General features: G+C 35.5%; 1 protein-coding gene across 3 annotated transcripts in view; it reads right to left on the reverse strand.

Annotated features, from left to right (window-relative positions):
• Window positions 1-12,394, reverse strand: part of ANGPT1 (angiopoietin 1) — a 258,861-nt gene that overhangs the window by 36,947 nt on the left and 209,520 nt on the right. For all 3 annotated transcript variants that reach the window (XM_008065155.1, XM_008065156.2, XM_021716105.1), the window contains one exon: window positions 8,314-8,415. In XM_008065155.1, the coding sequence (XP_008063346.1) occupies window positions 8,314-8,415 (102 nt within the window). The remainder of the gene's footprint in view (window positions 1-8,313; window positions 8,416-12,394) is intronic.

Consider the following 12,394-nt stretch of genomic DNA (forward strand, 5'->3'; position numbering starts at 1 on the left):
ACCAAACCCATTTATGACAGTTCAGATATTTTATTTTTTAAAACCTAACTTGGTATTTAGGTTTGCTCAACAAAAGCAAATCACTAAAAGAAAAAAAAATTAATTGTGCATTGCTAAAACTCAAAAAGACTGGGATAAATAATAAAAATTTTAAAGAATTTTAAAGTCAGGTTGCTTTTCATGTGTCTTTATGTACTCTTCTATTTTAAAAAAACTAAAACTAGAGATTAGATATGTTTTTATTACAAAAAAGTTTTATGAAAGAACCACTGATCCAGAATTCTAGGGTTTGGCACGACATATTTTAAAAAAGGATACATGAATGTATATCTTCATATTTAAAGCTAAAGTGAAATGTATTAATATAAGTATGCACAATTTTAAAATTATTTCCCGGTTTAATTTAGTTTTTGGATTAACAGAACAGATTGCACTGGGCATATGCTCTTCTGAAGAACATTACTCATAGCTCAGAGCAAAGCTATAGAACCCACTGAGTTAGTGCACCATTGACTCTGGCTTCTCTGTTCCTAAGATGTTCAAGTCACACTTTATAAAAGTTCCACTCTGGCAGGAAATATTAAAGCAATCTTAGATGTGCTAAGAGTCTCGCACATTCTTATGGCAGCTGTTGCAACATACCAACGAGAAGAACAATGCTTACGTTCTCCAAGCATGAGCAAAAAACAAAGTTATAGGGAGCTGAAAGTCAAAGAATAAACACCCTCAATTGCAGCAGTCCCTGGGAAGAAGAAGATCATGGGGATTTTTCCTTACGTTTCTTTTCAGCTCAGACATGTTAAAACTCTCCCTCTAACCACTTGAGAATTCCCTTTTCTGTGTAGTCATTGAAAAGGGATTCAACAATTATTGTAAATGTGAATAAGGAAGCTGGGAATGATGAAGTGTTAAGTTTTGGGTCACATATTTCCATGCTGTTGAAAGCGCTGTGTGGCTAAAACTTCCTAGCTTGCCCAGGGAAAAGAACAGTGATCTCGGGGAAGACTTAGAAATGGGCAGCGTTAATGCCATTCCTACAAGGGCCTCCACCTCTGTCTCAACATGTAAGGCTGTATGTCTCCCTAAGTGGAGATAAATATCCCTTCCTAAACTTTTTTGCTTTTTCTTCTTCCAGGAAGAAGCAACTAAAAAGATAGCAGTAAAATTTGCCTTTAGAAACCAAAATTATATTTCAAGTACCTTTCCAGAAAAACTGTCCAAAGATGCCCTATTGTGGGAGCAAAATGTTTGACTACAATGAATTAAAATGGCTGTTAAAGAGAGAGTGTAGGGAGGAAACCTTCTAATAGCCAAAAGCAGCAATGCAGAAACAACTGTTTCATCATAAAGATGAAAAATACATGAAATAAGGGAATTGGGTTCCCACATTTGTAAACTGTCTATTGGGTAGTTTATCAGGCATAACCATGGATCAGGAACAAAGGCTTGGTTTGGATTAAGCAACTTCTACCTCTTATCTCCACTCCAGATGGAAGTCTTAATCTGCTACATATTTGTTGTGGAACCATTTACTTCTGTGCCTCAGTTTCCTTGTCTACAAAATAGTGATTAAAAACATTGTTTTCATATATAATGTGAGAATGAAATGAGATAATATACCTAAAGCACTTAACTGAGTGTTGACACATATAAAGCACTTAAAAATCTAGTTGCTAGAGTTAAAATATACATCACAAGATGCATACATAGTAAGGTATACATTTTCTGTTTAGTTGCCTCTCTTCCAAGAGACTGTGAGCTGTTTGCAGATAAGTAGGTTTTTTTCCACTCTGTGTGAAAAAGGGAACAAAAAAATGCAGTCTTGTCTTAGCCTAAATATGAATAAAGAGATAGTGAAATCATTATTTAAAAGGCTCTCAGAGCTGGGCTCGGTGGCTCAGCCTGTAATCCCGCGCCTTTGGGAGGCTGAGGTGAGTGGATTGCCTGAGCCCGTGGGTTCGAGACCCACCTGGGCAGCGAGACCTCATCTCTACAATAAATCAAAAATCAGCCAGGAGTGGTAGCGTGCGACTATAATTCCGGTTAATCGGAAGGCTGAGGTGGAAGGATCGCCAGAGCCCAGTGGGTCGAGGCTGCGGTGGCCGGGAGCGGCCACCACACTCCAGTCTGGGCGACAGAGTGAAACTCCAACTCAAAATAAATAATAAATAAATAAATAAATAATAAATAAAAGGCTTTCGGATGACGGACACTAATGTATTATGATAATAAGTTGAGTGTTTGTTTCTGCAGATGAGTGTTGTCATTTTAATCCAAGTAAGTTAATTATTAAATAAGAAATTAAAAGTCTATAATACTCAGTGATCTATCACATGAACAAAGAACTGAGTATCACATGCTTTCACTTATAAGTGGACCCTGAACATTTACCATAATACTATAATAAAGGGATTCACAGTAGCAGGTCACTGCCAGGGGAGGGGAGAGCACATAACATCAATAAAGGTACCTCTCTCAAACCAGGTGAAGTGGGGACAGAAGGGAGGCTCAAACTTTACCCGTACGATGACCACTTGTATACCTAATTCTGAATTGTACCGCACTTCTTTAAAATTTAAAAAAGAAATTAAATCCAACTGGTTGCAATTGGTACTAAACTACGGCACAAATAAAAGCAGAAACTTTCTCATTTTTACCTGTTAACTTATGCTAAGGAGTACCTGTCTCCTTCCATTCGCCCTTGACCCTATTTCTTTTAATGCCTTTCTCGCCACATCTGACAAGTTCTAGGATCTACAAAAGAGGTAATTTTTAAGGTCTTATACAATGTCAATGAGTTAATAGTTGTGACAGTGCTTTCAACCAGGAGTGCTTATCAGTAAAGGCAATTGAGATTTTTTAAAAATATAGGTGATTTACTTCCCCTGTGAAGACTCTTATTCCAAATGTCTGGGGGTGGGCTTAGAGAGTTGTACATTTACAAGGTTCTACAGGTAAATTGTCTATGAACCAAAGGTGGAGAACCACACAAATATGTTGTGGAATAGTTGTTCCAAGTACAAATTAAAAAGAGTATGTTAATCAAACCAAATGTTCTGAATGGTACACAGGGAAAAACACATTAATTGTATCTTCATACTGAGTTTCACATTGGGAGGCAAGTTTTGATTATGTGTATGGGATGGCCCTTGAAAATAATTAATATTTATGCCTAAAATACAAAGAAATCCAGTGCATATCCTCCAAAATAGGTTTATACATTATTGCACATAACAGTTTACCATAGGTCTATATTTTGCACCAAATAGCCCATAACACCCATAAAAATAAAAATAAAAGTTAATATAAAATGATGTGCTGATATTGAAAAAGTAGCAACAAATGAATAAATAATAGTAATACAAATATTTTTCTTTTTCAAGAATAAAACCAAAAGTACTATGTCATATACTTTCATAAAAACTATGGGAGGCAATATGAGATATCATAATGATATCAATTATGATCACATGTAAGATTTTGACTCTGTTGAATTACATTGTTAATCAATTTTTATTTCTTTTGTAGTTCTCTAACAAAATGATAGAAATACACTGAACTTTAATCAAAACTAACAGACTTAGAATTGGCCTTTGAAAAGCACATCTTATTAAAAAATGCATGCAGAAGAAAGATTAATTTTCATTAGTTTTTTGCTGAAACCTGTAGAAATGTTCAATTTCAGTTTGTACTTTTTCCAAGTTAATAAATTAATTGTTCCTGATACTTTATTTGTTTTGTCTGATAACACAGGAAGTGTTGATATTTTATAGATGAAGTAAAATTGAAAACAGACACAGTCCATATTCTATGGGTTTCATCATTTTTTGTACAAACTATTAAGGAAAACAGGTAAGACTGAGCTGTGGTTTTTCAAAGAGATTTTAATATGTATTTAAATCATGTGTCTCCTCTAACTGCTGTGACTCTCAGACCAAGAAAGTAGGAAATGGTTTTTATTTCAAAATTTTTAATTTCTTATGTATTTTTTCTCTTTTTGCATCAATATATCAAAATACAGTTGAAACCGTGCTCTTAATTTCTTTACAGAAACAAAGAATTTCCAGAAGGCACGGTGCTCAGACTGAAATTTTTGTCAATAAGACGCTCTGTTTATGAGAATAATTGTTTTTAAAACAAAGAGTTTGTCTCCAGGGCATTAGTCATTGCCTACTACAGTGTAAAGTTAGGCCACTTAAGGTACTATTTGGAACTCTTAGCTCCACTGGGCTTTATATGCAAAAGTACTGCTGGTAAGTGTTATTGCCGGAGGCCACTCAATGGTATCCTTATGGCTTGAAGGAGTTAATATAGTCTCTTAAGTGCCTCATTAAAAATTCCACTCCAGACCTTCCTCTGTGGCAAACATCTTTACGAATCCATAAACCAGATTTTGCTGAATCTCCTCATAAGGAAGGTTAAGTGGAAACAAAGCTTTAGGTAAAAGGCTTTTGTAGGCTTAAAGCCAAGCCAATGTTAAGAATCAAATAAACTGCAACCCTTTCATTTTAAAGAAGGTTTAGAAATAATCATTATAATGCTTAAAATATATTTGTAATTTCATGCATTAATAACTTTAACATGTTCAGGAAACCTTATGAACCAAGAGGAAGTCCACAGATATCAGCCAGTGTAAAGGAAAGGAGAGAGGAAAGGAAGAAAGGAAAGAGAGAGAAAACTTTATTTTGGCACTCAATGTCCAAGGAAGAAGTTTAGCATCCTAGTGTATATAATAGTAGATTGGTAAAGACTAAGGAAGAGTGAAGACTAAGGAAGCTTGCTAAGTTCTTATTTCCCTGAAAGATGTATACCCTAAGCTGAAGAAATGAGCAGCCAGTTCTTCGCAGGAAATAGAAGTGGGTGTGATTGATAAGAATTGGCATAACGAGTCTATTTCCATCCCTAGTGGAGTCATGTTATTCTGTCTTTAGGTGAAAGAAAAGCTCTAGAGGAAACAACTGAAATGCTTCCTACCATGTGTTTTGGTGAATGCTAACCAAGTTGTAATATATGATAAATATTTTCTTTTTTTTAAAATTTTTTTGAGTTGGAGTCTCACTCTGTCGCCCAGACTGGAGTGCAGTGGCCGCTCCCGGCCACCGCAGCCTCGACCTGCTGGGCTCTGGCGATTCTTCCGCCTCAGCCTTCCAAGTAGCTGGAACTATAGGCGCGCGCTACCACACCCGGCTAATTTTTGATTTATTGTAGAGATATGAGGTCTTGCCAAGTCGCCCAGGCAGGTCTCAAACCCGCAGGCTCAGGCAATCCACTCACCTCAGCCTCCCAAGGCGCGGGATTACAGGCTGAGCCACCGAGCCCGATTTGATAAATATTTTCAATTTTTTAAAAAAAGCTTTCAGTCTCACTTTTGCCAGAATATTTCAGACTTTTGGAGCTTATCTCATTTTTGGTGCTTATCTCATTTTTGACCATGCAAGATGGACACTCAGTTGATACATTTTTCAAGTTTGAATAAAAAATAAAAGTATTTTTTTTTGTTTAAAAGTGAGGAGGTGTAAACTTTATAAAATTATTATTAAAGAATAATTTCAGTCTTGTTCCAATAACAAAAAAGAGTTGCTTAGAAATGGATACATTTGGTAAATACTCACAATACATGAATGAATTCCATACTTAACCAGTCAGTATCTCTTACTTAATGTGCCTAGCTTGCCAAGGCCACAGATGCTTACAGCTAATAATTCACCATTTTGGAACATTACCATGATGACAACTTTATATTTATTTTTCTATTTTCATTAATTTTAATAATAATGTATTTCATATTAGCCTGAATCTATATCTATAGCATGAATCTCAGATGACTTCTTCACATTCCAGTAAGTAGTAAAAATAATAATGAATTAAAGTGATGTATAAAATAATATTTTTGAAATAGTTAAGTAAAATGTTTGCACTTGATGTTTAATCTTGGATAATAATAACTACTATTCATTGAAAATTCAATGAGCCAAAGTGCTTTATTTATATTATTTGTAATCCTTACAACATCGCTGCAAGGCAGGTGAGGTATTATCATTATCCTATTTTAATAAGTAAGAAACCTGAGGTGTGGGTTAAGTGATTTGCCAAAAATCACTAGTCTTGTAAATGTCAGCATAGGGACTCAAACTGTTAATGTAAACATAATCCAAGTTCTTCTTTTAGAACTTAGATAATCTTTTATCCCCCATATGTTTTCGGAATCACATAGGCAGAAATAAACCTTGGAACCTAAGCTAACATTCCAATTCTCTATAACAATCCAGAAAGATGATGATTTACCTCCTATGGTTGTTTCTACTGATGATGGGGAGGTCTTGTTACTTAACAGGAGGTGCATTTCACAATATAATTAAACAGTAGAGAGCTTTTTTTTCATACTTAATAAACTTTTGCCTCTATTGAACCTCCCACTAAAGCAGTGTTAAAATGCACATTCTAATTCAGTAAATCTGGGATGGAGTTTGAGATGTGTGGTCCTAATACTGCTGGTCCCTAGACCACATTTTGATTATCAATACCACATAACTTTATCGATTAATTAAAATAGCTATCATGTTTATACTTAATTTTTTTTTCTCCAGGTATTCACCTGTTCCAGGCATAATTTCCAAATTCCTCCCATCCTACATGGATAAGTTCATTCTAGGATAAGTCCACATGTTTGAAAACCTCCAGAATGGAAAGTGGTTTTTGATGTTATTGGCCAGGTCATAACAGACAATAGTAAGTTCTGCATTTTCTGTGACCAAAAAACTATTAGTGTAAACTGAGCACATTAATTTTTGATTTTAAGTAGCCAACAACACAAAATAAGCTTACAGCCAAAAAAACAAAACAAAACAAAACACTATCTTTTAAATACTAGGTTCTTGAGCCAATTTGTCACCTTCATCATGTATTTTTACAGTTAACATGTATTTTTTATCTAGGTGAAAATTTTTACAATTACTTTTGTGGAATTATATCTTGCTGGTTTCAGCCTACCATTCCATATTGAGTTTGTGGTTTAAGATATCAAGATTCCAACTTTGCGTCAGTTCAAACTTTTTAAAACGTGCTTTCAAATGATTCAACTGAGTATCTAATAAAATTGTTGTAGACACAGTGACACCACTACGGACTTCCAGTCATTTATTTTAACTCTTTATTTACTGCTGCTTTACTAATTAAAAGCCTGTTAAAAAGTAAACTCTGTTGCCAACCAACAACTGTTTTTACACATTTTCTACAATAATATCAAGACAGAACTTAGGCCAATACAGCATTTCTATTGCCCTTTTCTTTATCTTCTGAGAGGAAATTTGCAGAAAAGCTAACACAAGAATTATCTAGAAGATTTAGATGTAAAAGAATGAGAATACATAAATAAAGGCCCTTTTCCTTTGTGTGCCTTGACATTCTGTCAGCAGGTTTTAACAGTTGATATTGTAGACGCTGACTGTGTGATTATTGGTCTTTGAATTATTTCAGTCATCCACAATATAATATTGGAGAAGCTGATCTCGCTCTTCTTTATTTTCTTTTAAAATGGGGATAGTATTAGCTAATAGGGCTGATATAAAAATTTGTTAAGAATTTATATATAGTGCTGGCACATATAAAGCATTGAAAAGGTTAGCTATGATGATCATGATGATGATGTCTGTTGTTACTTTGCAGACCCTAATGAACATATCTTTGTGTCCTCCTCTTGCCTGGAATCTGGACCCCTGCAGCCCACCATAACCAATAGAATGCAGTAGAAGTAACACTGTGCCATTTCTGGATCTAATAAAACTTGAAAAGGTCTGAAAGCTTCTACTCTTGTGCTTTGGGTATGCCAACTGTTACAAAAGAAGTCTGACAGCGCTAGATCTCTGTACTGGAAGAAACCTAGCCTAGCCACATGAAAAAGTCACACGAAGGAGCTCTCAGTCAACAGCCAGCAACATCTTGCCAGTCAGGCCATTGCTATGACCTCCCTGTTCCATAGCCTGCAGCACAGCACAACTCCCCTGTCCTGGTTCATGTATCTAGGCCTAGTCTAGGTTCTAACTCCACACACCCTCATTCAACTAAAAACAAATTCAGACAACACAAAGCAGTCCACCAAATAATTTCAGTAATACATTTTTCTTTCTGATGCACACATGGAAATCATTTGCTGAAAATGATTTATGAATGTTTTGTGTCTAATGAAAATAATACCCCTAATGTATCATTTTATTTTAATAATAACTCACAAACGCCTAAAAATGTATCATACAGTATGGTGAAGATAACCTCATGATAAAACATTAAAAAACAGTGTAAACTTTTCCATCTTACCATTTTATATTCCTTCCAGCCTCTTTGGAAATCCAGACTCCCATCTTCACGATGCTGTATTACGGTCCAACCTCCCCCATTTATATCCATATTGCAAAATACCTGACAAAGGGGAAAAAAAGTCAAGGAAAAAATTACATCTTTTTATATGTTTTTATATGTTTCAGAATAGAAATAGAATGGACAGGCTTATAGATAAAATTAAAAACTGCTATATTGAAAAATGTTAATATGGACATATTATGTTATTTCTTTCCATTATTCATATCTGAGTTATATCTGATTAATTGCATCAGTGGTGCATGAATTACTTGCAAAACTTTTAACCAGCTAAAAATTAAGTCTCAGACTAAAAACCATTTTAAAAAATTGTCTTAAATGTAAATAAGGACTTAAGTACATCTAAATTTATTTAAATGAGACCAAATTTCAAAAGTACAGACCATTTGACTGTCAAACACAAGACTCAAAAGTTTTAATTTTTTAATTGATTGAAATGGAAATATAATAAGAGTAAGTTTTCTAAAATAATTGTGAAATTATCATATGTATTTAACTATTGCATATTTCATTGCACATTAACTCATATATTTACATACTACAGTTATTCTTGAAGATTCAGTATTATATTGAAGGCAGAATTTGTTGCTCAGCGTATGCAGAGCATATGTTTTGCTTGCATTTTAGTCATGAACACTAACAGAAGAACATGATATACTGTAACCCTTCTGACTGTAACAAGCATTTCTTTCCCATGTAGAAAAGTTATCCAAGTCTTTCAAAGACTTATGCTTCTTTTAATTATTCCAGATACAATAGTATTTATTTAGAATTGACTCATTTCCCCCAGAGTCCACTCAAGAAAAGAAACATATCTGTAATGAAATTATCTGTGGAGAGCACTCACTGTAATTGATGTAGCATGAACATGGCAGCTTGGCTATTCAAGGGCCGGACCATGGGGACACCATTTGCTCAGCAACCAAACACTACAGCATGTTGAAGGCTGACTAAAGGTGTGGATAAGATGCAACAGCAGCAGGCAGGCTGTGTGGGCGGAGCCAAGCTATGATTAAGGGAAAAACCTCAAGTGTTTTGCATTTGGAGCACAAATGACTAAAGGGTATAAAAGCAAACATTCAAAGGACAAATGGTCCATGTTCTTCCTCAGAGTGAGAACTAATATAAACATACCTATTTGTGGGTATCTGAAATAGGGCAGCAGCTCTCTCCTGGAATGTCCTTGCAATTTGACAACAGTCACCCACTATGTTTGGGAAGTGACTCATCTCCAAGAATGCACATTTGAAATGTCCCACCCTATCCCAGTGTTCCCCCTCTACTAATCCTTTAGCCTTTCTGCACCTGCTTTTTGTCCTCACCGTAAGCTCTTGCTAGTCTTTCATCTTCCTTAATTCTAATTCACTTATTTTTTTACTCAACAAGCATTCTTAGGCATCAATTTAGTATTGCAACTAGAGATAATATAAAAAATAAATAAGATGGGTCATGTACTCAAAACCCCTCAAAGATTCAACAGCGACTGCTCCCAAAAGACTAAGGAGGCAAAGTTCACAAATTTCAACTCCATGACCTGAAGAATGACAAAGTCTGTGATATAAATGAGAGAGAAGAAACTAATCATAGTTTGGGACTCTAGAATCTGAGATAGCATAGATATCCAAAAAAAGAGTTTATTGAGCAGTTAGAGATGATCAACTACAAGTAGTTGGATACAAAGATAAAATAATGTCTAAGAGAATAAAGGAATAAGAAAGCAATAACCATTAACAATGACATCCTTGGAGTGCCAGATAATTTAAACACTTTACAAGTATTTCTAACTTAATCTCTCAACTACACTATATAAGAAGTAGATATTATTATTATTTCCATTTTACAGAAAAGAAAGACAAGCTTAAAGTAGTTCAGTCAGTCACCAATAGTTATACTCAACAATAAGTATTGGATCTAGAATTTGTACTGGATTTGAGATTTAAACCCTATTTCTCTCTAATTCAGAATTACTGGTAGTAATGTTCTTGTAAGAAGTAACTTGATGGCATGAAGAAAAATACATTATGTAAATAAGTAAAAAAAAAAAGAAGCAAGAGATGTGTTCTGGGGGAGGAAGAAGGGTCCAATAATGGGCTTTGATATTAGGTAAACAACCAATAGAGAAGATAACATGCATCAGTAATATTTAGGTAGGCAGGAATTTCTTTTGATTTACCACTGTCCCCAGTGTGTAGAGCAGTGCCTAGTCTACAGTAGGCACCAAATGAACTTTTGCTGAATAAGTAAAGATGAAATGAGGAAAGATAAAGTAGGAAAACTTGGTCATGGAAAGCAAGGGACACTGGGTATGAATTTTGAGTTGGGGAAGTGATCAACTTAATTGTTTCAGAGAAGTCAAGATAAATAATGATTAACAAAACACTAGCATATGAATGAAAAGCAATTAGTGACCTTGGTGTGAGATAATACAGGATTCTTGTGAGATGAAGTCAGATGGCACAGTTTAAGAAGGGCAGAGATGATTCAAGGGAAGTGGTCAAAGTAGAGCTCTACTGGGAAAATTTAAATCAAAGTCAAAGGAAGTGAAAATATCAAAGGAAACATTTTGGTAGGAAAAGCTCATGTCATTAGTTTCTCAATTAAATTTTACTCTGGTCTGACTGGTTAATACAAAATGCTTTCCTAGATTTTTATTTCCTGATGGATACCGATTGCTTGAAAATTTACCAAACTGTGTTTGTAGAGCTATAAAGTTCCCTTACATGCTCAGGGAAAGGAATCACTACATTTATAAATTGTGAGTGAGTAGAGGAAATTATACTGTACAGTTTTCATTACTGTTAACTTTGTTATTAAAATTCTATGAACTTAGTTTTTAAATCACTTGCAAATTTTTTAAAAGACAATTTTCCTTTTAAATAGAGGCATCCAGTCACTCATAAATGTTAAGATGTGCTGAGAGTGTTTCTTAGTTAAAGACCTAGAGAAAAAAGTCAGAATTCCATGGGGAAATAGAAATTACCCAGGCAGATCACTGGAGTGGAAGCTGAGGTGCAGAGGGGTTAAAGGGTTGGACATATCTGCCCTTATTCTGATTAGGACTCATTGCAACAAGAACATCAGCTGACATTTGTGGAATTTGTGCACACTGGAGCTGAATGGTACCTTCTTAGGGGCTTGGACTTGAGTGCTACATTGCCTGGATTCAAATCCCTTTCTGCTGTATCTACCTCTTAGAGTTTGTAAGAATTAAATGAGCCGGCTGGGCTCCCTGGCTCAACTTGTAATCCCGCGCCTTGGTGAGTGGATTGCCTGAGCCCGCAGGTTCGAGATCCGCCTGGGTAACTTGGCGACACCTCATCTCTACAATAAATAAAAAATTAGCTGGGCATGGTAGCACAAGCTTGTAGTTCCAGCTACTCGGAAGGCTGAGGTGGAAGGATCGCCGGAGACCAGCAGGTTGAGGCTGTGGTGGCTGGGAGTGGCCACAGCACTCCAGTCCAGAGTGAGACTCCGACTCAAAAAAAAGAAAAAAGAAAAAAAAGAAGAATTAAATGAGCCAGTGGGCTGGGTGTGGTGGCTCCCATCTGTAATCCTAATACTTTGGAGGCCAAGGTGGATGGGTTGCTTGCACCCAGGAGATCATTTCAAACCAGTCTGGGCCACAGAGGGAGTCCTTATCTGTACAAAAAAATCAAGCAAATTATCTAGGTGTGGTGGCATGCATCTGTAGTTCCAGCTACTTGAAATGCTGATGTGGAAGGATGACCTGAGCCCAGGAGGTTAAGGCTGTGTTGAGCCATGATCCTGCCACTACACTCCAGCCTAGGTGACAGAGTGAGACTCTGAGTCAAAAAACAAAACACACAATAAAGAGACTATTTTTATAGAGTGTTTTGAATAGTGCTTGGCCCCTAGTAGGGAGCCAATGTCATTAATGTGATCTCTTAGATATGTTTTATTGATGAGATAATGTGTGTTTATATTATGCATTATATACTGTCTGTATATATTATAATATTTCATATATTATTAATGAAATATTGGTATTATATTATACTAT

The sequence above is a fragment of the Carlito syrichta genome, unplaced genomic scaffold (genome assembly GCF_000164805.1).
Source record: "Carlito syrichta isolate Samal-C Ts95f unplaced genomic scaffold, Tarsius_syrichta-2.0.1 Scaffold308168, whole genome shotgun sequence".
Taxonomy (NCBI): domain Eukaryota; kingdom Metazoa; phylum Chordata; class Mammalia; order Primates; family Tarsiidae; genus Carlito; species Carlito syrichta.